Source organism: Anser brachyrhynchus (genome assembly GCF_964034855.1).
Source record: "Anser brachyrhynchus genome assembly, chromosome: 16".
NCBI classification, from domain to species: domain Eukaryota; kingdom Metazoa; phylum Chordata; class Aves; order Anseriformes; family Anatidae; genus Anser; species Anser brachyrhynchus.
In genome coordinates, this window is record NC_137734.1 from 5,295,710 (window position 1) to 5,323,496 (window position 27,787).

At 37.6% G+C, this 27,787-nt stretch overlaps 1 protein-coding gene across 5 annotated transcripts in view; it reads right to left on the bottom strand.

Moving 5' to 3' along the window:
- Positions 1-27,787, bottom strand: part of GNAS (GNAS complex locus) — a 151,928-nt gene that overhangs the window by 34,960 nt on the left and 89,181 nt on the right. For all 5 annotated transcript variants that reach the window (XM_080558160.1, XM_080558161.1, XM_080558162.1 and 2 more), the window contains 3 exons: positions 25,747-25,801; positions 25,547-25,666; positions 6,313-6,410 (listed from right to left, as the gene is read on the bottom strand). In XM_080558160.1, the coding sequence (XP_080414286.1) occupies positions 6,313-6,410; positions 25,547-25,666; positions 25,747-25,801 (273 nt within the window). The remainder of the gene's footprint in view (positions 1-6,312; positions 6,411-25,546; positions 25,667-25,746; positions 25,802-27,787) is intronic.

Consider the following 27,787-nt stretch of genomic DNA (forward strand, 5'->3'; position numbering starts at 1 on the left):
ACGATGTGGTGGTCTTCACACACACCTCAGATGCCTGTGGTTTAGCTTCTTAAACTGGACATGAGGAAAAATTTCTTTATTGTGAGGGTGGTCAACCACTGAACCAGGCTCCACAGTGGTTGATGCCCCATGTCCGTCAGTGTGCAAGGCATTTGGACAATGCCCTCGTTTAACTTTTGGTTAGCCCTGAACAAGTCAGGCAGTTGGACTAGATTGTCTTTGAAGGTCCCTTCCAGCTGAACTGTTCTACTCTATTCTACTCACATTTCGGACTTGTAAAGGTCTTTCTGCCATTATGGCTCACTAACTTTAACATTTTCATCTGAGTGCTCCTAATTCTGAAAACTCAAGCAAGCTACTCCAGGACACCTTTTGTTTTATCTTGCTTCATACTGTGATGTAATTTATTTTAGAGACAGAGAAGTTTATCCGGGGTTGAGTGTAGGTTGAAATTATGAATTTATGATTAGCTGTGACAACAGTGGGAACATGTGTTGGATTCATAATCCATTTATTGGCTAAATTTAGGTAATCTGGTTTTCACAGCACTTGCCAGCAGGCACATCCCTGCTATCAACAGGCAGCAAGAAAGGGCAGACACTTGGAGTAGTTAGGAATAATTCAGGCTACTTATATATTTGGACTCATTTTGTTGGTCCTGACTTCAGTGAAGTCATGCAAGCACAGGAGTTACTGTGCTTCCTGTTGTCTACAGCAACCTCTTTCTGCACCTAATGCCCCCATGGACTGGGGAGAAAATATAACCTGGGGTTTATTTACTTTTACCTGAAATTTAGCTTTGTTTAGAACATAAACCTCTGGTACTTCAGGATGAAGAAGAATAGGGACAAGGCCCTAATTCAATGATCTCTAAGTGCTCTGGAACAAAAGCAAGGTGGTTTTATGATTAAGACCAAGAATAAGAAATGAGGTGATCTGGGCCTGGTCCTTGCCTTGCCAAAGAATTTGCACAGCAGTAGGCAAGCTCATCAGCTTTAGATCAGCAAAAGGAGACATGAATATTGGTCTTCCGCACAGGAATGTTTAACAATATAATTGCTAATGCCCATAAGAAGCTCGTGTATGCCAGGAATATAGGCTGGGGAAATTCCTGCCCTGTCGAATGCCAGTACTCAGCACAGCTCACAGACCTTGAGGATACAAGAGGAACTGCTCTGCCAGAATTGCACTGATTAGAAAGAAAGTAAAAAGAAAAAAAAAAAGTAAGAAATAACATGAATAAGAAACTAGCCCAAGAGTACTACTGATAAATCAGCTGCTATTTAAAAAAGGTGAGACTTTCAGCAAATGCAGTTTACTGTACATTCTCTGAAAGTAACTTCATCACAAAGTGAAATCAACATGGAAGAAAATCATTAAGTACTCGGACTGGGGCTCTTAATTGCTCTTACAACTCAGCAAACCCAGAAGTGAAACACACCGTAAATCTTAATAAAAATATCAAGAATTTACAACCCCTAACACATCAGATATTAAGAAAACAGCACGTCCACATTTGCTGATCCTTTAGCAGCTCTGCACAGCAGTCAGCTAATAGCTGCACTCTCCCCCTTTCTTTGATAAGTATTTTAAAAACAAACATCTTCAAAAATACTTCTCATAAAGCCCTTCTGGAGCAGCCTGGCACAGTTTCAAGCTATCAGAGTGGCTCTGCTGGTGCTGAAGTTGGAGAAATCCAACTCACTGCACCTACACCACAACCTCCCTGGGCTTTCTCCTTCCCCGAAATGGCAGGCAGCGAGAGAAAACACGGCAAGGCTTTCAAGCAGGAAATAGCGTGAGAATAGGCTCCCTCATGCTACTTCCAGCCCTTCCTGATAGCGGAGGGTGTGAAATGGGTTGCAAATACTGTCTCTCACATTATTTCCTTTTCCACCCCAGCCAAAACCAGGAAGCGTCAGCTGGGAGATATGCAGAGAAAGCAGAGCATAAAATGAAGCGAAAATCATACTGGTGGCCAAGGAACCGAGCTGAGCCAAGGCTAGATAAAGTAAAAATTCAAGTTTTTGTGGGCACTTCCTAATAGTAACAAGACTAGAAAAAAACAATGGGAGGCTCAAGTACCCGGGCTTTGCTTTTGATTTGCTACAAAGCTGATCCAGAAGCTACTGACATCAACTTGGACTTACAGGACTGTGCTTGCATCCTCCAAGCCTTCGTGCCACCAATAACCCATTTGCATGAAAGAGATCCTACTTATTCCAACTCCTCTGCAGTGTATTTGTGAAGAACAGAGATCCCCAAACGAAAACCAAGGTAGAAGTATTAGCAGCATCAACGCTTCACAGAGATCATGTGTGTTTATACTTGACAGGACGCATAGATTTGACATGCAGGATTTGGCACATCACAGTGGAAACGACTCCTAGGTTCCCAATATTAAGTAGTATATTCTGAATAAAACGAAATCCTGCACCTTCAGGAAAGAAATATGAAGGATGGTAAATCACTCATCGCCATTTGGGATTTTCTATATTCTAGACACTTCTGCATTCTTCTGTTTATTATTAGCCAAAAGGAGTATCACATGGCCGCTCCAGTTAAAACATTCATTCTCTTCTATATACATCCCCAAAATATGTGAGAGCAATCAAATCTGGTCTCCTCTCAGATACTGCCCCCTCCTCACAGCTAAAAAATATTCTCCACAGGGAGAAACTAGTGACAACCTCCCAGACCATGCTGTTCTAGAAGCAGAATTGAAACTAATTACTTCATAAATGGAGCTAAGAAAGGGAAACAGCCTCCTTTCCTTTCTCTCCGGACTGTGAAATATGCACTGGCAGGAAGTACAGTAAAGCTCACGATGAGCAGAAGCAGCTACCCTTCAAAACGAACTGGGCTCCTCTGCAGTGACGCTTTCATTCAGTCAGTAAGCTTGAGGAGGAAGGGCAGGATACCAGCAGGGCTCCCCAACAGATGAGGTTACTGGCCCGGCCTCCCAGCTTCACACCTCCGAAGCTCACAAGTGCAATTAAATGAAAAGCCCGAAGCTGGTACCTGGGGCTTTTCGTCAGGTCTTCTGCTCTGAGCCACTGCGGCCAGGAGCTCGAGGGAGCAGTGACAGAAGCTCACAGACAGGGTTAACGGGAACTTCTGCTGGGGAGGCACCGAAAAACTTCAGCAAGTCAGCACGAAGAACTGCAGCGTTTAAAGGTACTTCTCAGGAACAGGTGACAAATACCACTGCTAGACTGTTAGTACCTACGTTAGTGTTACGTAGATAGAACACGTTTGGATGAGAATTATCTTCGCTCCCACTCTCCTAGGAAGGACAAGTAGCCCAAAGTGGCATTTTTCCTGTGTTCATCCATGAGAATTGTTGACAAACCAACTTGTTTGCTTCTTTCCTCAGCACAAGCTCTGCAAGAGTTTAAGTCTCCATTTCCTCAGTATCTTTCTTTTCAAGATGCTTCAACGTCCTGAAGCTACGCCATAGGTTAACAAGTCCCTAGCTCTGGAAGGACCTGATGTTGGACTGAGTTTCCACATGGAGAGCCAGCTCCCATCCATGAAAAGCAGAACTGTAAAAGCAGCAGCATCAAGCACGAAGGAACGGGGCAAATCCTCACACCTCTCCCCAGCACTCGGTACCTGACTACCACACCGTTAACAAAGATGGAAGTGAGAGGAACGAAGGGACTTGGGCCATTTCCCAAAAGCTGCCAGACGGGACGCGGGTGCTGCAGCCTGGCCAAACAGCTGCCACGCGAGGGAACACCACCAGCCCTGCCACGGCTCTTCCCTGCCGACGGATGACAGAAACCAGCCCCTAAACTCTTACATAGCCCTAAAGAAGCTTTGCATATATTTCATTCCAGTTTGGCAGAAACAGAAATGAATCTCATTTTGATATTAACATTCCTGAAAGCCAACCAAAGCCCTGTGCAATATACACTCTTTACTATCCCAAAAGGGATAAAATTAATTTGTATGTTTGGAACAAACTATTTGCAGTGCACTTTGCAAAGCTTCCTATATATAACCATAGAACTCACAAGAGTAATTTTTTTTAAATGTAGAATGTTAAATGACTCCATAGCAAGACAAGCTTTACGCTAAGCAACCCACACTTCAAAAAAAAAAGAATAAAAAAATTAAAAACAGCAATAAAAAGAAACACTTCAGAATTTTAAAGCACTTCTCCAAACTAAGACTCCATTAATACTTAACAATTTATTCAACTTTTAATAACAAGAAAGGATTTTTTTTGAAGCTGAACTAGTCTTGAAAGAGAAAAGACATTTTTCTGCTTTCCATTTTGAGTAAGCTTTTCTTGTTTTAAACGTGGATCTTCAAAAGCAGAAAATGTTTAGGACCCTGGACTCTTCTCTGAAAGAGCTGACATCTCCAACACTTCAGTGTGCTCAACTTTCTTTTTTAATTCCTATTAGCTCTAATGAGAGCAGCTTGCATGTTCAAATTAAAAATCTTTACTTGAAAACCTCAGCAGCATTTTGTATTCTGCCTCTGCTGCATTTTTTTAGAACGTGCTCACTGGGTTAATTTTGAAGTATCAATCATGTCAGGTTTCCACGCAAACATTTTGCCATTAAAAAACTCTTAATTTGCATATTCTGCTATTAAAAACAATACCAGGGCATGATCAAAAATGCCAGAATGGACAAGAACTGCCAGTACTAACAGTTAGAAAGGTTCTTCCATAAGGAAACTGCCGCACACTTTACAACCAAATTGAACATACATAAGAATCATGATCTCTTTTTAGAAGGAGACAGCCATGGTATCTTAGAAAAAAAATCAGTAATTTGTCAGCAATGTATAAGGTTTATTTTTGGTTCCACAGCCCATGATGTAAAATTCAGTGTTCCACTAGATGGAGCAGGATGGTAAAACCATCATAAAGGCCATTCCTCTTGCTGACCCATGAAAAAGTCAATGTCCAGCAATCAGGGAGGATAGCAATTTTAGCTTTCTTCTGTACAATCACGGCAGAAAAAAATTTCATCCTCTTCCAAAAAAAGAGCAACACACAAAAGAAACCATAGTGCCCAGCAATACTTGTGCCTTCCAGTGATAGAAAATGACTATTAACAAGCACTAGACAGAAACACTAACAAATAACCAAACACCATCAGAAACAAAACTATTTTTAACAATTTCTATCAGCTTTATGCTATAAAGACAAAATTTAGTGGACAATTGATAGAAAACATTTTTATTTTTTTTTGTAGCAACTGAACTTGCAAAAAGATCCATGCCGAATGATCAAACATTAGTCACCTAATGGAAGACATCGCTACACATCAAACACTAGAAACAATGGCAAAACTTCAAAGAGCCTTCAAGAGACCTGGAGCTGTGCAAGTCATAGTAAAATCATCTGCCTGGTCTCTTTTCAAAAAGAGCTAATTGCTGATTTACCTTTAAGTCTATCTAAACAAACAACAACAACAAAAAGAACCTTACAAATTTTATTTCATCAAACGTTCTTTAAGAGACTCAGCAGTAGGCAGACAAACCACAGTCCTCCATTATGTGAAATGAGAAGCTTGCACTTCCTTGACCATTAAAACTTACTTCAGCTTCTCCAGAAGAAACAGAGTGTAAACTAATAAGAGCAGTTTTAACCATTAACATTCCAAATTTAAGTCCTGCAATTCTTGAGCCTACATTAATGAAAATACCAATTGTCACAATTACCACAAATACCTCGCAAAAAAAAAACAGAACCATACCTTATTGCGATATGTGATAAATAACTGCAAACATGCAGCAGTCTCTCTCATGACAATACTAATTATCACAGCGGTATAAATAGCAGAGGGGAATGAATCATTCTCTGATATGTGCAGAAGGTACACAAGCAGAAATCTTGGTGACTGATCACAGGCTGCTGCCTGCAATTGTTGCTGCCATCTCTGTTTTCAGACAAATAAACTGCACTAAACCCAAAAGCTGCAAACACGGGCACGTTTCACACCATCATACTTTCCAACTTATTAAAACTTGCTCAGTATCTGAAGCTGACTGTCATTTAGAAAGGAACTGGTGTAAGAGAAAGAAGCGGGAAATTTGCTGTCAGCCAAAGGTGTCTGCCTGTACTAGGACCACCTGAAAGTATCAGTGAGGTTTTCAGTACCAATATTATTGTCTAACTGAACGCCAGCTTCCCTAGCTCTCCCTAATCGCTGTTAATCAGCCATTCACTCCATAGTGCACCCTCTTCTTTTCCAAGGTATGGAAGACTAAGCATCAGGACTATCCAAAACACTGTTACTAACATCCAACATCACTGTCAGTATGCAGCAGAACAGAAACGATACTTACTACTGTGCACAGTCAATCAGCTGATATTCATTAGACCTCTCATAGCAGGCTTTCACACCTTCGTCTTGCCAAAGCGTTTTTGTATGTTCATAAAATTCCTGAAAGAATAAAAAAAATACTATCAGCAAAAAAAGGATTCTATACTAAGAAGCAGCAAACAGTAACATACCGTTAGCACTGTAACAAATGGTAAATGGCAGCAATTTAACAAAAAACATTAAATATCCTTGTAGAAGCTGTGTATGAGTTCTGTTCTGTTGGCTTTCTTAGTGTCTTGACTTTGTAACACTTTAAAACACTTGAAGAATTGCTTCTTGATCATCTGGCCCCAGTTCAACTGTATTTGGAAGTCCTGGAAGAAGGGCTAACTTTTTCATTAATGACAATTCTGTAGGCATTTTTAGTGATCAATACTATTTGGTAACACCTGCTCTTTAGCTCACGGATATTATGTTTGTCTGTCAACATTTTTTTTCTTCATCGAAACACTATTTCTCGGTAATTCTTCCATAAAAGCAGCAAATTATGAATAGGTTTTACGTAATTTTCCATTTTCCAAGTTAGTGGGGATTTCTGGGGACTATACAGACACCTTTATCTTAGTGCTTATATCAACGGATTTGTTCTTTTGCAGTGTAACAGCATATTGAGCTTCAGAAAAAATACACTGATGCAAAACTAGATCATGTTTTGATGGTGTTAACCTTAAAATTATAAACCAAGATATGAAAGCAGCCAGAAGTGCAATGCCTTAGTTTTGCTGAACCTGTAACGTAAGTACAAAACACAACCAGAAGTCCCTCCTTCTTTGCATATAAAAGATGCCCTTTAACTCTAATGGGGGTGTGTATTATAATTAATTATATTTCTGGCTATCAAAGAACTTTGAATAGACCTAGAAAGAACAACAGCATCTTTGTAACTTAAATACACACACCACTGTATGCATTACTTTTATCAATGACCATGGACTTTTCCTGGGTATATCTCAGAGCTTTTCAAATGTTTGGGACTAAACACCTTAATTTTGATTTTGAATGGGCTCTGTTCCCCTATTTCAAATCAGCTTTTCTGCACCCAGGAGAGCACACAACCTTTAAAGTAGTTGCTGTATACATTCTGCCGCCCCCACCCTTGCCCCTTTTCTTAGGGGTGTGTTACAGAAAAAGGATATATTATTTTAAATAACCATTTTACTACTTCAAGGTCCCTCCATTAACTCAGCTTTGGAATCATTCCCTCTCGGGATATCGGTGTCTTACATTCTTTTACTATCAGCGCAGTACAAAGAAAGAAGTCCTCCTTTCCTATCAGGATATTAACTACTACCTTAACCGTATCTCAACAGTAGATGCTTTGAAGGGTATCTTCAAGACAAGTAATGGCATCTTAAAAGTAAATTCAGTGCTGCAGATTTTGAAGCCAACCACAGTTTTGGCAGGTAGAAGATGCATACATGATTGTGTGATCACACAGTTGTGAATACCAATGATGGAAACAACCAATCAAATAATAAATTTGATCTTGTTTTCATTGCTATTGAATGCACACACATGCACACACACACACAAAGAACAGTCAATGCACACTACTCATCTAAAAAAAATCTTTATGGTAAATTTTTCTTCCTACTTCTTTTAAAGACAATACACACTTTATACATTATATTAGATGTATCTTTATGGTTTGTTCCCTGCTTTTATGAGTTGTTCATGAGCAAAAAGAAAACCTGAATTTATTTCATATGTAGATAAGTTTTTACATGATTTCAACTATCAACAGATTGTACAAATATTTATTGTTAAAGGAAGATAAATTGCAATATTAATTCCTGTCCTCAGTTCTCTTTCTCCCACTACTGAAATGTTCATTGGACGCTTTCATTTTGAAGGTTTCCTATTTTTTGGCAGTTGGGGGGACTGGCAAGTACCTTCAATCTTCAACTGTATCACAGCACAGAGACAAAAATATCTTTCCTAAGTAAAAAATGAGCAGGAAGAGAAAGTCAGGAAGAGAGAGGGTATTATCTGGAATCTCACCATATTTGAATCACAACTATTTTGGGGTGGCTTCATTTATTTATTTTTAAAACTAACAGCAAAAAACTAATACAGAACCTCTCATGACTCATTTAACTTATTACTACAAAGTTGGGAAGTTGTCTTAATTGAAAAATTGAATTGGCAATTGTATTTTGTTGTTGTTGTTGTTGAAACAGCAGCTGATTCAGATGGACATAAACCATCTAAATTTCCAGCTTATCAAGATAACTTACACCAGACCTCAGACAGTTAATTGAACTATTTGGCAGACATATGTTTCTAAAATAGATATCTACTTCAAACTGGGGTCAGCATCTGCCAAGCCAATTATCTCCAAATATACCCCAAAACACTCCCTTCATCCTGCATTACAGTCAGTAAACAAATAACTAGGCAAAGATAAGTTCATAAAAAAATGTAATAAAGCATAATAATTCTTCATCAGCTACAAATGTATATTGAAAGTGAAAGGACACACTGTGTTAATGAAACAAGATCATGGCACAGTAAAACTCTCTTGGCAGTAGAAAGAAGACGAACTTCATGTTTCAAAAAATCTTTTTGCATCCCCTTTCCCTTCCACTACAGTTCTCCCTCCTCTTGGGCTTTTGTCCATGTCTTCTAACATATCTGACTTTGGCTTCCTCAATGAGCCCATGTGAAATTCACTAATACACAGGCAGAGGTGTAATTAAGTGCCTGGAATGCTCACATTTTACTACATACTACTAATTTAGTTGATAATTTCCTGGATTGTTCAGTATGATAATCTGAGACACGGGAGTATCCCAATGTTCTCCTCATTCAGAGACCTCTCATTAGAAAGTTTCTTCTTGAGCTTGGATGCCTACTCATTCTGCAGTCATTTGCTGATAGGCTTCTCCTGTGCCTCTTCTCCAGCATTGTTCTTACATATTATTTAAAAATAGCCATAATCAGTTTGTCCTCCCACATTAAACCCAATCCTCCTCACTTTCCAATAGCCCCTCTTGAATTTTGCTGTATCTACCCAGGTTGGCATTAAGAAAAAGGCAAGAACACAACATAAAAATGTTCAGATCTTATACTGATTGGCTGAAATGTCTTGCAATCACACAGTTTTTAATGACCTATCAATCTGTAGGAAGACGAACCTTCTAACCATCACGAAAATGAGACACAAAGTCCTTCCTCACTCAACTACAATATTCCAGCAGAGAACTGAAATAAAGCAATTATTTTAAGCAGCTTATCAACTCCGTCATACCTTGTGGAAAAAAACATTTCGAGTAGTTTCTGCAATCAGACTCTTAAGTGGGATGAAAAGTAAATCCAGTTCCTGGCCCTAGCATAAACACATTGATAATAAAAAGCCTAGGATTTAGTTTGACAGAACTGTTACATATTGTTCGGCAGAGTCCGCCTTGTGTTTTAAGAACAGTTCTGAACTTCCCAGAAAGTATGTGGATAACAATAATCAATGTTTTTGCCTTGTTAGGTCAAATTAGCAATAAAATACTTAATACTGCCTTTATGTCTGTCCTGCTAATCTGAGCTATAATCAGCAGTACTTTTGCAATCCTTTCAATATGGCTGTTAACTGTCCATGTGGGCTGGAAAAAGAATTCAAGTCCACATTCTTTGAACTTTTTATTAGCATTTCAAAATCGGGATCTACAAAAAGTAATAAGTAATAGATTATTATACCAAGAAGTATTTTTTTTTCTTTTTAACTACATGACTTGTGACAGTCAAATATGAAGATCCCTTGTTAAACAACCTTTTGTCTTTGGGCCACACCAAATCTATCGTCACATAATTAGGGACTGATGCCAACCCAACTTACACAACTGTAAACAAGGTATGTAGGTGTTCATCAATGAAAAGTTTGAACCAAGCTTAGAAAGTTCAACTCGTGCTTTATTAGAAGCTTAGTTATACCACAATGAGTGATTTTGGAATTAAGACATACTAGATAGTCACAAAAAAAAAAAAAAAAAAGATTTCCCCCTGTCCTCCCACCCCCAAAAATACACCTACACTAACCACAATTCTGAAATAATATTTAAAAAAAAGAATAACATAAGAAACCCTCAGCATCCCCTTTGAGTCATGGAATGTAGCCTGGGGTAACTCTCCGGGAAGACAAGCAAAACCACAAGATTTGTTATGCATTTAGGTGGAAAAGGGGCTTCAGAGGCCACCAGAAAAATCAAGTCAGTAACAGGGTTGTGTTTTTTTTTTTTTTTTTTTTTTTGAGTTAAATAGGTCTAATTTGTATGAGTTCTCTAAAAATAATGAGTTAGGAAACAAATTAACCGAAAGTAGCAGGCAAATTTCCTGAAAAGAAATAGCCAGAAAACTAGTCCTTACATGTCTGCTTCTTGTTTCCATAACACTGATTCATTTGCTGGCACGTCCTAATATAACAGACTCTACAGCAGCATCAACACAGGTTTCTCTTGCACTAATAATGGAACTCCTAATAAAACAGCTAAAATAAACAAATAATACTAAATAACATCTTGGTTTAAGATGATATTCCACTTTAAACAGGAATTAAACATTAGGTTCAAAACAATCCACAGTATTTGAAAAGTATGATTCTATTAACCATTCTTGCCTTATGTGTACTTAAAACCAAAAAAATATTCAAGTTATGTCATTTTCCATTTTAAAAAAAAGCTGCAGTTACACAATACACACCCAAGATCCTGTTTAAACTATAGCTGAAGCTGTGTAAAGCAACAAAAGTCAACATAACTGATGACAGGCAGCATGGCATCACCAAGCAAAGTGAGAATTGAATTCTTCCCAAGACTTTACACTCTTCAAAGTGCTAACATAACCCGAAAGAGAAAAATCTTTGTGCAGAACACTTAGAGAAAATTATGCCAACGTAACACACATATGAACATAACAATCAGGGTTTGACTTTGAATGAGTTCAAACTGCACAGGGGCATAGTTTGGATTCTGGGCACAATCCCTACAAGCTTCTGTGAAGCTATAAAACCTTGGAGAAAATGCACTGACTGGATAAACCTTCTCTGGTCTGACTTAGATAACTCAAATATGAAGGACCATGACTTGCTGATTGTAGGAAGCCTCACAGGAAATCATACCATAACGCTACAGAGTTTTAACAGTCATAGTCATGTGAAAAGAAATGCGTTTAAGCATTAATGTTTTGTTTAGCAGAAGACACCTTCACCTTCTGAAAGATTCCCAATACAACAAATAAACAGCTAACAATTGTATATTGCCTGTATTTGTTTATAGGAATGCAATCAGACCTTTGGAGAAAAAAAAACAAACAAACCATGAGCGGAAATCATCATGTAAAAGGGATGCTTGTAGAACAGTACTTTGCTTCCAGAAAGATCTAACCACCATCCTGGATTAAAAACGGGGTAATGCAGAGTCTAATCAAGTAAAAATCCTACTTGCAGTACAAAATTTCAACAAGTTGAGTAAGTGGCAGCAGGTAAACAGCGGTTTTATTAAAAGTCAACCAGAGAAAGTGTTAAAGAACTTGGAGGTCGAGTGTTTTGGTTGTAAAAAAAATTAATCCTCAAGAGAGAAGCTCCAGGCCTGGGAAAAAATAAGGAACCAAGATCGGCTTTTGAGAGGCATTCTGAAAGAATAAAATATTAGTAGAAAATGAAAGAGAAAAACTGGACATACTGTCTACACGGTTTTGTTCCCTCCAAATATATAAATACTCAAGAGACTTTTAAAAAATGTTTATGAAGCAATGTTTTATAGGCATTAGGATGTTGGCAGGGAAAAAACATTGGCACAGTAATTGCGACTATGACACCATGTTCACAGGAACCCTAGCATGGACGTGCAACATTACTTTTTCTTTGTAAAACCATAATATAGGGCGGATCTGGCAGCAGAATAGCTTATTTACTAATTCCAGCAAAAGTCAATGCCACTGAAAAAAGAAAAACCACACTACCTACTAAAAGGTGTGTACAGCCATTACACAATGTTGTGGTTAAAACTGGGATTCAATTCCTGGGCAAAGTTCAGCGTCCCATGGAGTTGTGCATTTCATAATAAGAGTTTTAAATAGGTCAGCCACTTACAAGCCTAATGATTAAAGGTCAAACTAAATCAGATTCTAACTGTAAAATTGTATCTTGGAGGACATTCGCTTCCAAGATTAAAGCTTTTAAAAACAACGCTGACCATTGGTTTCAACCCTCTTTACCAACATGCTCTGTACGGTGGGGGCACACAAACTCTGCTTTCGGGATGGGCAGGCAGCGGTGCTGCATTCCCCTAATGACCTGTATTAGGGCACCACAGGATCACGGGGCGGCACGTCAGCAAGGGGTATTCCAAGACAAACTGCACAGGTTGATTTTTCTCCTTTCAGGATAGGTAAATACACAGCAAATTGATTTATTTTTTTATTGCTCGTATCTGAAATCAAGCGATTACTATTGACTGTAAGGCTACTCAGTGAAGGAAGCCAACGGTGTCTTGTCATTCTCCCCGTTTGGGCAGGGATCCTACAACGTGTTAAATTTGTCAAATCAGACAGTTTAATAAGGCACTTACTTGAATAGGGAAACATCTGCATTCCTAATGGTGTGAACAAGTGTTAATTATTGCTTGCTATTTTAGGGAAAACATGCCGATGATATCACAAAGGAAACGCATACCTACAAATAGTTGAAGATATTCTCCAGCTACTGGCACATGTCCAGAGGCGAATACAAAACTCTTTGGGAGAGGCCAGAGTACTCAGCATTTCCCATAACTGAGTCAGAAATACTTTCAGCAAGCATTCAGCCTCATTATCAATAGTTTTTCGTGTTTAGAAAGAAGAACAAGGCTAAAATATTTTGGGTGTCTGTTTACGTTACCTCCACATTTCTAGTAGTACAAACAAAACCGGATGTTGCTGCAAGAAGGGATAATAGGAAGGGAATTTTATTTAAGAAATTCCTGTCAAGCTTGAACTTTCATTTTTTCCCTCTGTTACGTTTCAAAAGGCCGCAGTATTTGCGAAATGTGATTCTATACCCATTATACACCACAGCGCCTTTGGTTAAGTCTCCAATAGCATATCAGCACACCATCTCCCTTTCATTTTTACTTTCACGAGATATTTCATCACCGCAGAAGCTTAATCTGTTGATACTGGAACACTACTCAGATTTAATTCTTTCATACAGCTCCTATTTAAAACCCATCGCTCTCGTTAGGGAGGAGGAACTCACTCTTGGTGAGAGTACCAAGATGGAAGGTCGGCAGGTGCGGGCTGCCCATTTGTCAAGGCTTCGCTGTAATTTTAAACCAAGTAATCAATATTCCTCTGCTTCTTCAGGATATACTTACACGTGAAGAGAAGGTAATTCATTAACGAATTAAACCCACTACTAGCATAAAAGGCTCAGGAAAAAGTCTTCTATACCATTTCAGCTCTCTCTTGGGGCAGCAGAGAGCTGTGACAGAGGCATTGCAACCAAGAGCTATTTTTACAGACCTCTGGCTAGGAAGGAAGGTTTAATAAAACTCTGAGAAATTTCCTTTGAGCCTTAAATTAGGGTTTGGAAAATATCTTTGATACTACGTCATTTCATTGCTTTTTGTGTAATGAATATATAATAAACTTAAAACAAATAGTCAAATCGAACGACCTTATTGCCTTATGCAACTGCTGAGAACAGCGCCACTTCGAATAACGCGTTGGACGTGGGACCACACTGCAACTTTGCTGTCCCCTTTCAGGTTAGAAACAAAAAGCCAATTTTTGACAGAAACTTCCACCAACAGAAAAGGGTAGAAGTTGATTTAGAATAGGAAGGAACTCTCTCTCAAGACAAATCCAAAGGAACGATCACTGATCACCACACAACCGTTCTGAAGAACCAGAATCTGTATTTACAGAAGTATTCATAGACTCCAAATGCTGTTTACGTGAGGAGATCAGGCTTGCATACATTTACAAGAGATTAATCAAACTTCTGTTTACTTTCTGGGATTGATTTATTTATTTATTTTAAAAGAGTAAAAGCTACCCAGTTTTCCTGAGAGCTTAAGAAATCTTGATTTTTATTGGAACGCTGAAGAAATGTCCTAGGATAATAAAATATCTTGAAGTTTTGTAGCTCATACGTAAGGAAGGTTACAAGTGAAACAAACAAATGAAATGTGCTTTTGTAAAAGTCCAGGTCAGGAATATTTCCATGCTTTCACTAGTATCAAAGACAACAGACATTCAATACATGCATGTAAAAATGCACATGCTTTACTACACTGTACAATGTCTTGTGTAAGTACCTAAACTACACCCTGAACTTAGTATTTATTTTTCTACAGGAGCACTGTTAGAACTACTGAAATCATTTGAGCAGCCCTGACTTTCCAAGAGTTCTACCTACTTTGTAGGATAGTCCAGCTATGTGCTTAAAAAGGATTATTTGTGAACATAAACTATTTTAAATCTCATTTATATCCTTCACCTCATATTTCAAATAAATGAAGATCTAATTATTTTTTTCTGAACCCAAGCGAAACACCTATAGGGAGACAACGATAAACACCACAATTAGGTCATGAAAAAGAAAAGGCGAAAGCTACTCTCAGTTGGAGATGCTTTTATTGGTCCTACCAAGCAGAAAAGAGAAAATCTGGAAAGCTGGAATGTGTAACCTCCCCAAAGGCAAGCTGAAAACCCTGATGACCTGGGGGTTTTCTGAAAAGCAGGAGTCTACTGGAAGCGATGCGTGTCCGCGTACCTTTAGAAAACACGACATTCCTGGCAGCAACAGACGTGTGCGGGATCAGAACGGTCAGGCGTGCAGGGCTGCCTCCACCATGCACACACCTTCACGGCCAGGCGAGCTCTCACCAACGTCCACTTGAGTTTCACAGGGTGAAAGGCCTGTGCTTGTGGATCTGTCTCGAGATCTGGGACCTGACATTATGATTCTTTAAATTCCATCATAACTTCATAAGCTAAGGGCACACACCCTGCAGCTCTGCTCCATATAAAAGTCTCCCTGCTGGGAAATCACTGATGACTGTATGTAAAAAGGTAACTGCACAACTTTTCCATCCTACGATATATTGCATTTGGTACTGGAATGATAAAAACAACTTCTAAGTTTAGCACTGAGGGACGTGTGTAAAAACGGCAACAAATACGCGACGGAATCAAAACGTAAGATGGATTACAATACTTTTCCACTTTTCTCATTAGCTACTTTCATGCTTGCCTGAGCTTATCCTTGGCTTATCTGACACAGCGTAAATTAAATTAAAATCCCAAATTCATGACTTTTAGAAGCATGTTTACCACCACATTTCCTAGTCTTTGAATGCAACAGAAATTTGATGCCCAAAGGTATTTTTTATTGTATGCCCAAAAAGCATATCCACGGGGTAATTTGCACATTTGCTATGTTGCTGTCTTAACATAGACTATCACAGAAAACCTTGCCAAGCCACTGCCATGCCAACCAGGCTCACAGGTGAAATTTTATTTCATCTATGTGTACACCAGTATTTTGTGATAGTCTCTTACTGTGATTAAAACCAGAAAATGCTTAAGAATTTCTATATTAAATTTATGCCTATTTCCTGTTTAATTCAGCTGACAGCTCTTCTCTTTCAACGTAAATTGAATTAATCTGTTCTTGTACTTTAAGACTGCTCTGAGGAAAACAAAGAAGATGTATCAAGAGAAATTAAGTCATGATTTCTTCAAATGAATTTCTAAATGTGAACTTATGAACCTACAAACATGGTATGGTGGGAATTTACTTGATAAAAATACAAATGCAGAAGAAAGCATTAGCATTTACTTTGAATGCTAATCAAATAAATTAATAATAAAGTAAAAGGGTGTTTGTTTGTTTTTTAATTTTTGTACAATAAAAATGGCTACACTACAGAAAAGATCTGCAGATAATATCATCTGGAAGTCCTGGAATGTATATTCTCCAATTTAAGGAAATACTTCATCAGATTTCAACTGAACTACATGAACACCCCAGCTGAAACACTGCAGAATTCAAAGGACACGTTTCTTTAATTTTCTAGCCAATATCATCTTCATCTGATGCACAAAACTGAAGCATAAGTAATAACAGAGTACCCATTTTCACTGCAGTTAGAAATTGCTATTAAAGGCAAGGAAATTTGGATTATCAAAAGGTGGGAAAAGTCATTTCTGCAGATGCTGCCACATTTAAGAACCAAATCAGGTAGAGCAGAAAGAACTGCAGCAAAGAAACCAAGAGATTAATCGCTATATAGAAAGCAAGGCTTATTATTAAAACTGCTTAGCTCTTCCATTTAATATCATTTCTGTTCACAGAAGTCAGAAGGGAGACTTTTATTTTTTTAAATACATGGGTACTCATAATTTAGGCTATATTTAAAGTCCAAGTGCTGTAATATTACTGTTCTTCAGAATAACTGCTCTAAATATGTATGTATTCCTAATCAGCGTTTTGACTTTCTGGAAAACTTTAGCAGTCAAAAAAAACGTAACACACACATATATAAATTTATTTAAATAGCTTTACATTTAGGTGTAAAAAGAAAGGACTTCCCATATTAATGGCAGTGTTTCTAATCATACAATTTACTAAATAATATTTTTTTTTAGATCAAATTCTCCTTGATTGTGAAAAAAGCTCCCCATAAATTATGAATGATTGTACAAAAATAACAAAGCTTTATTGATTCATGGACCAAAAGAAACAGGAACAGTAAAACACGTTCTTGAAAGTGGTTTGCGCTGAATTCACCTAGGGGCTGCTACCAGACAGGCATCCCTGAGCTCTCCTCTCCGCCACGCGCCATAAGCAGCTCAGTTAAAGCATCAACGTGAGAGCACTGGGGCAAACTCCTGCACATCCGAAAACTTGCCATTCCAAACAACAGCCACTATATGACTGCTGTCAAAAAGATGGCCACCAAGAATTTGTTTGTGAACCTAAAAACTAAGTTCTGTAATAATATTTGCTTTTACTTTTAAAGATAACGTCTAGTCATCAAATAACTCAGATATTACTTTAAACTTATAATCAATATATTTTCATTTCAATTACTCATGAAAAAAAGTTTCGTGCCAACATAGTAGTTCTTCATATGAGGCAATGGGCTAACTGTTCACAGCTAGATCACATAAGTACAACCTACGGTACTGCATGCTGAAGTTGAAGAAATGCTGATACTTAAGAATTACTGACTGTCTACTTCCAATAAATAGGTTGTTCCAGTACATAGTAATGTCAGAATTTGCTAGATGTTGCTATTCTTTTGTAAGAAAGAACATTCATATCAAGCATCCACCCATGTGGACAAAATCAGAGATTCCAGGAGATCCATTTGCAAATAATTCCTAATTACACATGCTTTAAATGTGAGAAACAGAAATGAATTCAAGTGGCTGTCTAAAAAGAAAAAAAAAATCAAGGAAAACCAGCTTTAAGTCTTGTTCAGCTCTGATGAGGTAAACTCAACTGGATTACCCAGAAGTCCATTTAGAAGGACGTGTTCTGTGTAGATAAGATAATGGAGATTTAAAAAAAAGAATAAGTAAAGATTACTTCTGAGGAACTAATAACATAGCACTCTGCTGATACTGTCTGTAACACTCCCTATTGGTTTTTATTAGCAACGTTAACATTCTTCAGTTAAGATGCTTTGGATATCCACATTTTCTACCACTTCAGTACTTCAAGATGCTTAAAAACATCTTTGGGATCCATCTTGTAACACTATTTTACAAAAGACAAGACATACAGAACATAAAAAAAAAAAAAGGTATACAGGACAGTGAGGTGACTCGCTTAAAATAATAAAGCAAGTCTGGACAAGAATGAGTAAGAGCCCCCAATTTTCTGATAGCTATCCAAATTCCATACAATATGATGCAGACACCCAAGAAAACAGGCTCTGTCTCCTCACTTTCCTAGCTTCCCAGGGGTACACCCACCAGAGAAAATGTTTTGCCTTCTTCCACACCCCAAAATCTGCAGCACTTAATACAGCTTCCTGGGAACGTCCCCCATTAGGGTGAATGTTTGTCATTACATTATAAAGCTGGTGATGCTGTCAAACCAGAAAAGCTCACTTCTTCCTCCATGATGTATTTAGACAGGAAATAATAATATATCTACCATTACAGAGATCAGGGTGATTACCTACAGGGACAGATAATTTTGTACTGTTGCCTACATAATTAAGGAACACTTTTGGCAGCAAACAGATCCCAGTTCACATCTTACTGAGACTGTGTTATCTTGTATTTTTCTTCCAGATTTTGGTGTTAAAACCGTTTTAAGGATTCCACCTTTGTCTCTGACCCTGCTGCATGTTAACATACTACACAATTTGTACCGAACGGTCGATGGGCCATGGTGTAAGGCAGCCCTCCAAACTGATTCCCGTTAAAAATAACCTCCCTGAAATAGACGAGAGAAGGAGTAGGGGTTACTGGGGTTATTTTTAACCTGAACCGGTTCAATGGTCTGATTTACTCTGGGGACGCGATGGAGGTTTTTTTGGCACAACTGCGAGTGGCACATGATGGTGTGGCGGGAGAGGGAAAGGGATGGCTGTGGGCAGACGGGATGTTAGGCTGGCTTTGAGGCCGAAGCCAGCATGTGGTAACGCTAGGCCTCAAAGACACCACTCAGAAACCATAATAAAACTATTCAGCAGCACTGGCAGTGGGAGATCCAAAATAACTACAATGGAGCAGTGTAATAAAAAATAAACAGGGACCAAAAAACCTGCAGACAATTTCACCAACACCCTAAAAACTATCCCATCTCTTCTAAAGATACATTTTCCTGGATACACTGGAGTGGTTCCGCAGTTATTTCAGATTCCAATAGCGAACATTGTGATTCTTTCTGAATGTCATCTTTCTGAAGCGATTACAGTATTTTCAGGGGATAAATCTCCCACAGCTGAGTCCGGATCAATTAAAAATAGGCGGCTGTAAACACTGTTCTGCTATTTTGAATATTTTATTAAGGGATTATGACCCAAAATAAATAGGTTTTATTTGGCAGCTTGATTCAAATGGGTTGAGCGTGGTAAGAAAAATGGGCATAGAACGAGAGCATTTCCTTTCCTCTCCTAAACGTAAGAGCAAAAAGAAAGGGATGAGTAAAAAAGGCCACTATTGCAGTTGGTACTAGGGATGGAGAAAATATCCTAACCACTGTCTGGTATGCAGAACAGGAATAAAAATACCACCTCTATAAGCCAGCCCATCCAACATCACCCTATACTTGAAACAGATATACAGCTAGTTGGAGTATCAAAAATACTTCTGAGGTTGATTTTTGACACTGAAAATATACAAATATAACTGTATTTTACCTGAAGTGAGCTAAATGTATCCAGGTACAATAGTGATAGGAAAGCCATTTGGAAGCCTCAACTATCATTTGTTTTTATTTTATATTTCAACTAATGGAATAGCTGCAAAAACAGCCTGAAATTTGGATTTGTTTGGTCTTTGCTCTTAAACACCATATCATTAAAATACTTGTAAAGCAAGTATTATTCTGGTCTCACAGAAAATTAAGACCAAAATTAAATCTTAAAAATTTACGATAACTTAAAAAGCAATTCTAGCACAAACTCGGGCAAGATTTCAAATTTATTGCTCAAGCAAACCAACTTTTCTACTTGTTTCATTATAGAGTCTCAATGATGAGCAAAGTTCATTCCATAAGTCCTAAACCATCTGTGATTTTGTCCCTCTTTAAAGTATTATTTACCATGGTATAATATTAAAATACAAGCCCAGCAGCAGTAATTACATATAAGCCTTCAGATTTGTACCATACATTTTCACATCCTCACTTCTAAGGCTTTAATGCTCAAGTAGGTTTTTTTTTTGCTTGTTTGTTTTGTTTTTTCCTTTAACTTCCTTTTTCCTTGCTTAAGCTAATTGTGCTGGCCAGTAACAATTTAGTCACATGATAAAACTCAACTTGAATGAAGACAATGATGTTGGTCCTCCTTAAAAAGATAACCTTTCATTAAAAAAAGTGGCACTGTAGCATTTTAGCCAAGAAGAGCTTTCAGTACTTCTCCACGGAAAGCACTGGCCCTCTGTTCTCAGTGCTCATTCAAACTAGCAGGGCTAGACTTTTTTGGCAAGGCTCAGCCATTTAATGCCCTGTCATTTTTAGCAACGATATGTTTCCCAATGATGCAAATAGTATACTACATACAATATTTATCAGTGCTATTCATCTTAACAATAGATTACATGGACTTGATTAGACTTCTGTTGTTTCCATTCTGCTCTGTCTTAAGAAAAGTCTATGCAATAAGAAGGATAGATTTATAGATTTAACTCTCCCCCCCAAAAAAAACATTTTGCCGAAATAAATCAGAACAGTACATTACCCATGGATACATTACATTCTCAATCTATTTTTGAAGTCCACAATGAGCTAAGGTAAAAAATACTTCACATAAAAGCATGAGCTTAGTATTCAGTTGTTTTGCCTAGAATACTACTAATTAGTGCACTCCACACATTTTAAACACACTTATGTTCCTAGCCTTAGAAATACTATAACCCTTGGATGATTTGTAGGGGACAGTTCAGAAACAGTTTTCACCAGGTATCTATGATTGCAAAATCTTAGACTTATACAATCCAGAGAAGATTACAGTGCCTTCAAGGCCTTGAGGTAGGCACGTCTCCTGCATGCACAATGTAGGACAAAAACACAGGTTGTTTAGAGGAACTTTTAACATGGTGCAAGCCCCATGACATTTCTAATCGGCTGGTATCTGTAACACTTTTATTGCTTTGAATTTATATATCCTAAAAGGATTTTATATGCTCATTGTTCAAATCTAGAATTTGCAGACATGGACTGAAGGCATCTTGTTTTTCATGAGATTTTTCTATGGCTACTGCATAGAAGCCTTGCAATTTCTTACACTAGAGTTGTGCTAGTTTTATTTGAGTAAAAAAGGTTCTCCAACTTTCACTGGATCAGTCACAGTTTTGAGTTTGTTTTTTTTCTGTGCAATTTACATTTTAGAAACTGTTTAAAACATACTGAAGACAGGACAAATCGGACCATCAGCTGCAAGAGTTCGTGGTCCATCAGCTTCTAGGCTCTTGCCAGTGGTATATATAGTATGGCGAAACAGCACATAAGGTACACAGAAGGAACTACAAATTTGATTTATTAAATACTGCAATAGTTTAAATCACCAGCATGATTATGTGGACAGAATTCCTTTCAGTAAGTACTACTCTTTTCCTCTCCCCATATGCTATTATTTGTATTCAAGAAATCTAATTGCTTAATACCAAGTGGGATGAATTAATGTCTCCAACATACTAATTTTTCAGCTTTAAAGGGAATGTTTAGCCTACCATTGCACTGCACCAACATTATTTTTAACTTGAGTTGTTTTTTTAATTCAATGCTGTATGCTCTACACAAATGACACACATTTCCTATAAGTCAGAAACTGCAAAGCAAACAGATGGAGACACAGATGAAAAGAATTAGAATATCAGACTACTAAAGTTGCTCTTTAAATCCTAGAATCAGACCTCTATACTATTACCACACTGTAAGGTTCCTACGTTTCTTTTATACTACTTTCTGCCTTTCACATCACACTGAATCTTGCTACTGGGAAACTTCAATTCTAGCCCCAGCTGTACAACAGGTGATTATAAACAGATTTACGTGTCTACTTTAAAATTCTTCATTTAATACTGCCTCATGTGTAAGAAGGATGAGGCCTCATGTTCTAAAGACTGTCCTTAGTTGGAGAAGAAATTACAGAATACTCGTGCTAAACATTGATTCTGATTCAGTGCACTGCTTGCTGAAGAGCTTGCTAAATGTTTAGGAAAACATGAAGGGGTATTTAAAGGGAATCAGAAAGGCTTTCTGTCTTAAAAGTGTATCGCAGTAGGTACTCATAGCCCTCATAACAACATCTCCTTTGTACATGAGTGTTCTTTCTCCCTGTCTTCATGTTTCTCCTACAGCAGAGCAGATGAGTGTCAAATATTATACTGAGGAAAGTATAGCTTTGTAACAGCTGAAACATGATTCCCCATGAAGAAAACGGAAGAGAGAGAAACTAAGTTCTACAACTCAAAACATATAGCATAACACACCGCTAAACATTGCTAAAAAATCCCTCTCCCATCTGCATTAGCACTCTATATAGGAAAGGTTTTAGCTGCCAGTTTATGAAATTCTCTCACTGGAGTACTGGAAGACAGAGAAGATAACTAAGACTTCCTTAGATATAATGAGGCTATTTCCACTTACAGAAAACCATACTTTCTTCAAAGTACTTTTAATTACTCTATAGCAATTATTTTATAGAGGTACCTAAAGATCATATATTTCTGATACTATGCACTGAGAGTTGGCATCCAGGGACATCCTAAATCTTAACTTGATTTAAAATACATAATTAAAATGCAGGTTCATTTTTTCATGTACCGAGGGACAAATCCAGGAATCAGATACATAAAGGAGCTTATATAATCATCAAGGGCAGAGGGAGCCAATGGTACTCCTTCAAAAATCGGTCACTAGCGTTTAGAACCCCAACCCTATGAACATTTACATATGAAATACTTGAGTATATCGATGAAACTAGCCATTAGTCAAAGTTAAGCACATGCGTAAACCTCTGTAGACTCAGGGCTTAAAAAATTAACACAATGCCTTTGCTCAGGAAAAGAAAAACTAGTTTTATTGGAGCACAGTTATTCTTCAAGTTGCATGTCTTTCACAGTTACTCTTTCAAGTAGCATTTCCAAAGACTCCTCTCTGGACTTGAAATTATTTATACACCTGGTAAGTACATCTCTATCACTTATACATCAACAACACAGCACATAAAACCACCAGATATTATCTAGTCACAGAAGCTGATCACTTACGTTCAGAACCTCAGTCCACTTTCTGGTCTTTCCTATCCAAGGATCTCAGAACGCGTTGCAAACGTAAAAGAACAGACAAGTGCAATAGTACGGGGGGTTGATCATTGCCGTCCCTACTACTACTTAGTGTAAAATAGCCCGCTTCTATAACAAGATACGTCTATAAGCAAGACCCTAAACATACATTTTCGTACTAGCAAATACCACCTACAAAAAGGACTTCACATTGATTAGGAAGGGCTCGCTACCCTGTATTTTACCAGAGATAATAATTATTGAATATTCATTTTTAGATCAAAAACAGCTGTCAAAGTAAAAACAGAGCTTCCCTAGTTGTATCTAACAAAAATATCTCAAACTTTTTAAAGGCAGATTTTTTTTTTCTTTCAGAAAAATACGTATAATAGATTTTCGCTATGTGGAAATTTAGATTCAACCAACACTAACTTGAAGATATATTCAAGAGGGCGGCATTTCACATTGGAACTGAATAGGAAATCACATCAAAACTCTTCATTTGTTTTCAGTGCATGTTTAGTATGAATTACCTCAGCGCACACATGCAACACATGCCTGGCTTATTCACTTACTGCTACACAACTACCTCTTTCAGAGGAAAATTAAAAACAACAACAAAATAAAACACCATATTCCAACTCAATGGAAGAAAAAATCTTCTCTGAGACAGAGGAGAGAAAGAGAAGAATCAAGTACTTCGGTACATGGTAGGTCACAGGAACTTGTTAGAGCATTGTTACAGATCACAACCTGAACTATCACAAAACAATGGGCAGTACGAGAATTGCAGGCACCCAGCCAATTCAAGAGGACATGGGGTGGAGTAAGGAGCTGCTGTCTTTTCTCTTGAATATTTTCCTAAAACTATCTTAAAAGTATGAGATTTTGTCCCCCTACCAGAAAAAATCATCAATGAAGGGAATAAATATTATATGAATATAAATAATCAATGAAGAGAATATAAATATAACACTGAGAACTGTCAAAATTAGTGTCAAGTTAAAAATCTCAAAATGCATTGATTTAAGCTTCTTTAACCTAAAATGATTAATTTTGCATTCTATGTGCTTCAGAAGAACCACACTTTCCACTCTCCATAACCTTTCTGCACCTGCTCAACTTTGAAAATTAATGGATTTGAAGATGACAATAACAGTATCTCCAACTAATTGGCAATATAACATACGACTTTTGCCTTGTACACAAACATTTTTTTTTTCTTTCTAATAATGGCTGACAGAAGCTGTTAAGTTCCCAGAAGCAGCAACAGTTGCAAAAGGTAACTCACTGTTTTCACAGACTAGCTTGTTCAGTAATGTTTATAAATCAGAGTTAGGAAAAACTTGCTGTGCTGCAAAGTATCCCATACTTGACTACTATTTGCACTTCCACTTTTCTTTCAAGCAGCCCGGACTGACCACTGCTAGAAACAAAATTCTGGAGTAAATTGATCATGAGTTTGAAACATTATAATAATTCCTACTCTCAGCTCTCTGCAACATTACATAGAAAGTGAACAGAAGCTTTGAAACACTCCTGTATTACTGCAAGTATAAAGTACTTCAAGGCAATTAATGAAAAATATCTTCTCAGTGTTTAAGCGTTCAGTGGTTGCAAAGTGTATTTTCATGGGTTTCTGCTACTTGTCTGCTTGAGATACAGTAGAAATTAATCCTGGTGAGCAGACAAGTTATACCACCAAACAAATCATTATACTTTCTGCATTTACTCTGGGGCTGCAGGGATTTTGAATCATTAACTAGGACTGGGGAGGGCTGGGGCAAGGACATAGGATGTGGAACCTTTGCAGAAAGTCTGGCTGACACAGCTGTCAGAGAGCACGTCTGAATCAGCAAGAAATCTCTACTATTCTTCCAAAAGAGAGAAGTACAGTATCACTGAATGCCAGCTAATTATCAACCAACTGCTGGGCATAACTTCCCTCCTTTTGGGCAGGGCAGTGCCCAACAATATCCAAACATTACTGCCCATGGTGCCCTTCTTAACTGTAACTGATCATTGCAATAGGGCATAAGGAAGGAGAACGGATCTCTGTGTTCATAAAGGATCGGCCTGAATATATCAGCCATGTTGCTATACACTTTATTTGATTAGCACTGACCCAAGACAGCTACTGTAGTAATTCCCAAAGACCAGATTTTTTTTTTTTTGGTAAATATTTACTACAGTGCAGTGAAAAATAATCATTTGTAAAAAAGCATGACTGCAGCCAATTAGAATTATTTACTTACCGGTGGGAAATCAAAGTCTATCTGGTTAGCTAAATTTAAGATGTAGTCGATTCGAAACTGGTTCTCTGGATTGGCTAGTTCAACTGGAGGTGCCAAATTGCCCATTGCTGTCACTATCGTCTGCAGAGAAAAAATAAAATTATTGCAGAGTATGTCTAAATAGCTAATCTTCAATAGTTAATAATAGCTTGAAAGATTACCTCTATAGCTTCTTTAATATTGTTCTTAATATCCTGAATTTTCATTTTCTTCTCCCTGTAATAATAAAAAAAACATACTAAATTTATAGGCCATAGAAGCAGAATATCTTTTTGAAATAGAACTTGAAAAGTATTCTATCAAAGATTGTTAATATTGAATAAACTGCTCTCAGTACTGAATACTTTTCTAGATAGACTTGATTAAACATCTCATACCTTTTCTGCTTAAACAGCAAACGTCTATTTGTCTCAAAAAGTCAATATTCAATTATGGTTAAATAAAAACTTACTGCAGTCTTTGACTGGAACCGAGATATTCTGCAAAATCTGATTTTGATTCATTTTAATGAAAAATAATAGAAATACCTGAAAGTTATTTAGCAAACATAAATTGGAAACAAGGAAACAAATAGAAAAAAAAGAGTAAGTTATTAAAAGTAGAAACAAATGAAAGCATACCAAAGCACCTCGAGTTACAAAAAAATTAAAGCATGAAAATGATGTCATAGCAGAAAAAGCTAGAGCAGAGAACTCGACACAGGCATTCAGACAGTTTGGACGTAAAATCTGAAATCAATAGTGAAGGGCTAATTCAAATATGTAAAATTACCTTTACCTACAAGCACTAAATTAGGCTAGAAAACCACTCTGAATGCTGTATATGCACACTATCATATGGGATTGACTGCAGCCAAATTAAAATGTGTAATGGGCTCAAGCAAGCTACAGTGCAAACTATTGCCTCTAGTCTATCCGTAAGGTATTTTACTGCATGGCATTTGCAATTCTGACAATAGTTATTTTCAATGCTCAATAGTGCAATCAAATGAAATGCCTGATCAAACATTTAGTATAACCAAGAATTAGCTTGCTAAAGGTACAGCTAGCACTGAGTCTGTAAACTGTAACTTAGTTGTAAAGCACCATGACAAAACTTTTACATTATTAATTTCTTGCTATACACAATATAAAATCACTGCTTTGAGGTAAACCGAGTTAGCCAAGTAATTACCAAAAAAACCCACCCTAAATTGTCTAAGTGACCTTTTAATCTTCATAAAACTGTTTTACAAAACATTTTAATTACCTGAATATTTATACCAACTGTTTTTAATATTTTTCACTTTGAGAACTAACATTTTCCAGAACAGCATCCCAAAGACCTGACGCTAACAACAGTATACTTTCTTTTTTATCCTTTAAAAGGTAGTGCTCACACTTTCAATTTACAGACTACAGCTTGAAAATTCTCAATTTCATTAGTTAACTAAGTCCTCATATTGTAAATGCTTTACATTATTTTTCCTTTCCATAAATATTCACAAGCACCAAAACGAAACTGAAAGCACATTCACCAATCAAGAATGCAGAAGAGCAGAAAAAAAAAAAAAAAAGTACTGCCTAAACAACAAGGCAGACACAGACATCCAAGAGGAGTGGAAATTTTGGTTATCAAATGAAAGATTAATAGAACTTCTGTAAAAGACAGGGTCAATGACAACAACACCGTGCCAGCTGCATGCTACTCTGCCTTTCAGACGTGGGCTTGCAGGATCACACTATACATTCTACCGCTGCGAAAGCACGATTGCAATGCAAGTCCTGTCTTACAGACAGAAAGCAAACAGCAGCATCAAATCACCTCGTTCTGGATGACTTAGCTGTACTAGAGAACACGTATGAATCAGCAGCCAAACCCTACCGAACAGAAACACGATTATCTTTAAATATCGGCTCCTCGTCACTGACCACAACGTGTATTCTCAAAGCTTTGGGGCACGGCAAGGAAGGTCAGCGAAGCTTGATGCAGAAAGAAAACAAAATCATCAATAGTTGGACGTAAATTCTTGGTTTCACTGGAATTCCTGGTCTACCCTATACACCACCTTATTCCTCATATTCTCTATCTGAAGACTACCAGTTTTTTGCTTCGGGGATTTGGCACTGCTGATGGGAACAAGGCAAAGAGCCAGGAGAGGCCAGAAGCAGTGAACAAAGGAAAATAAATAAGACAGGAAAAAAGAGGAGAAACTGAGGCTTT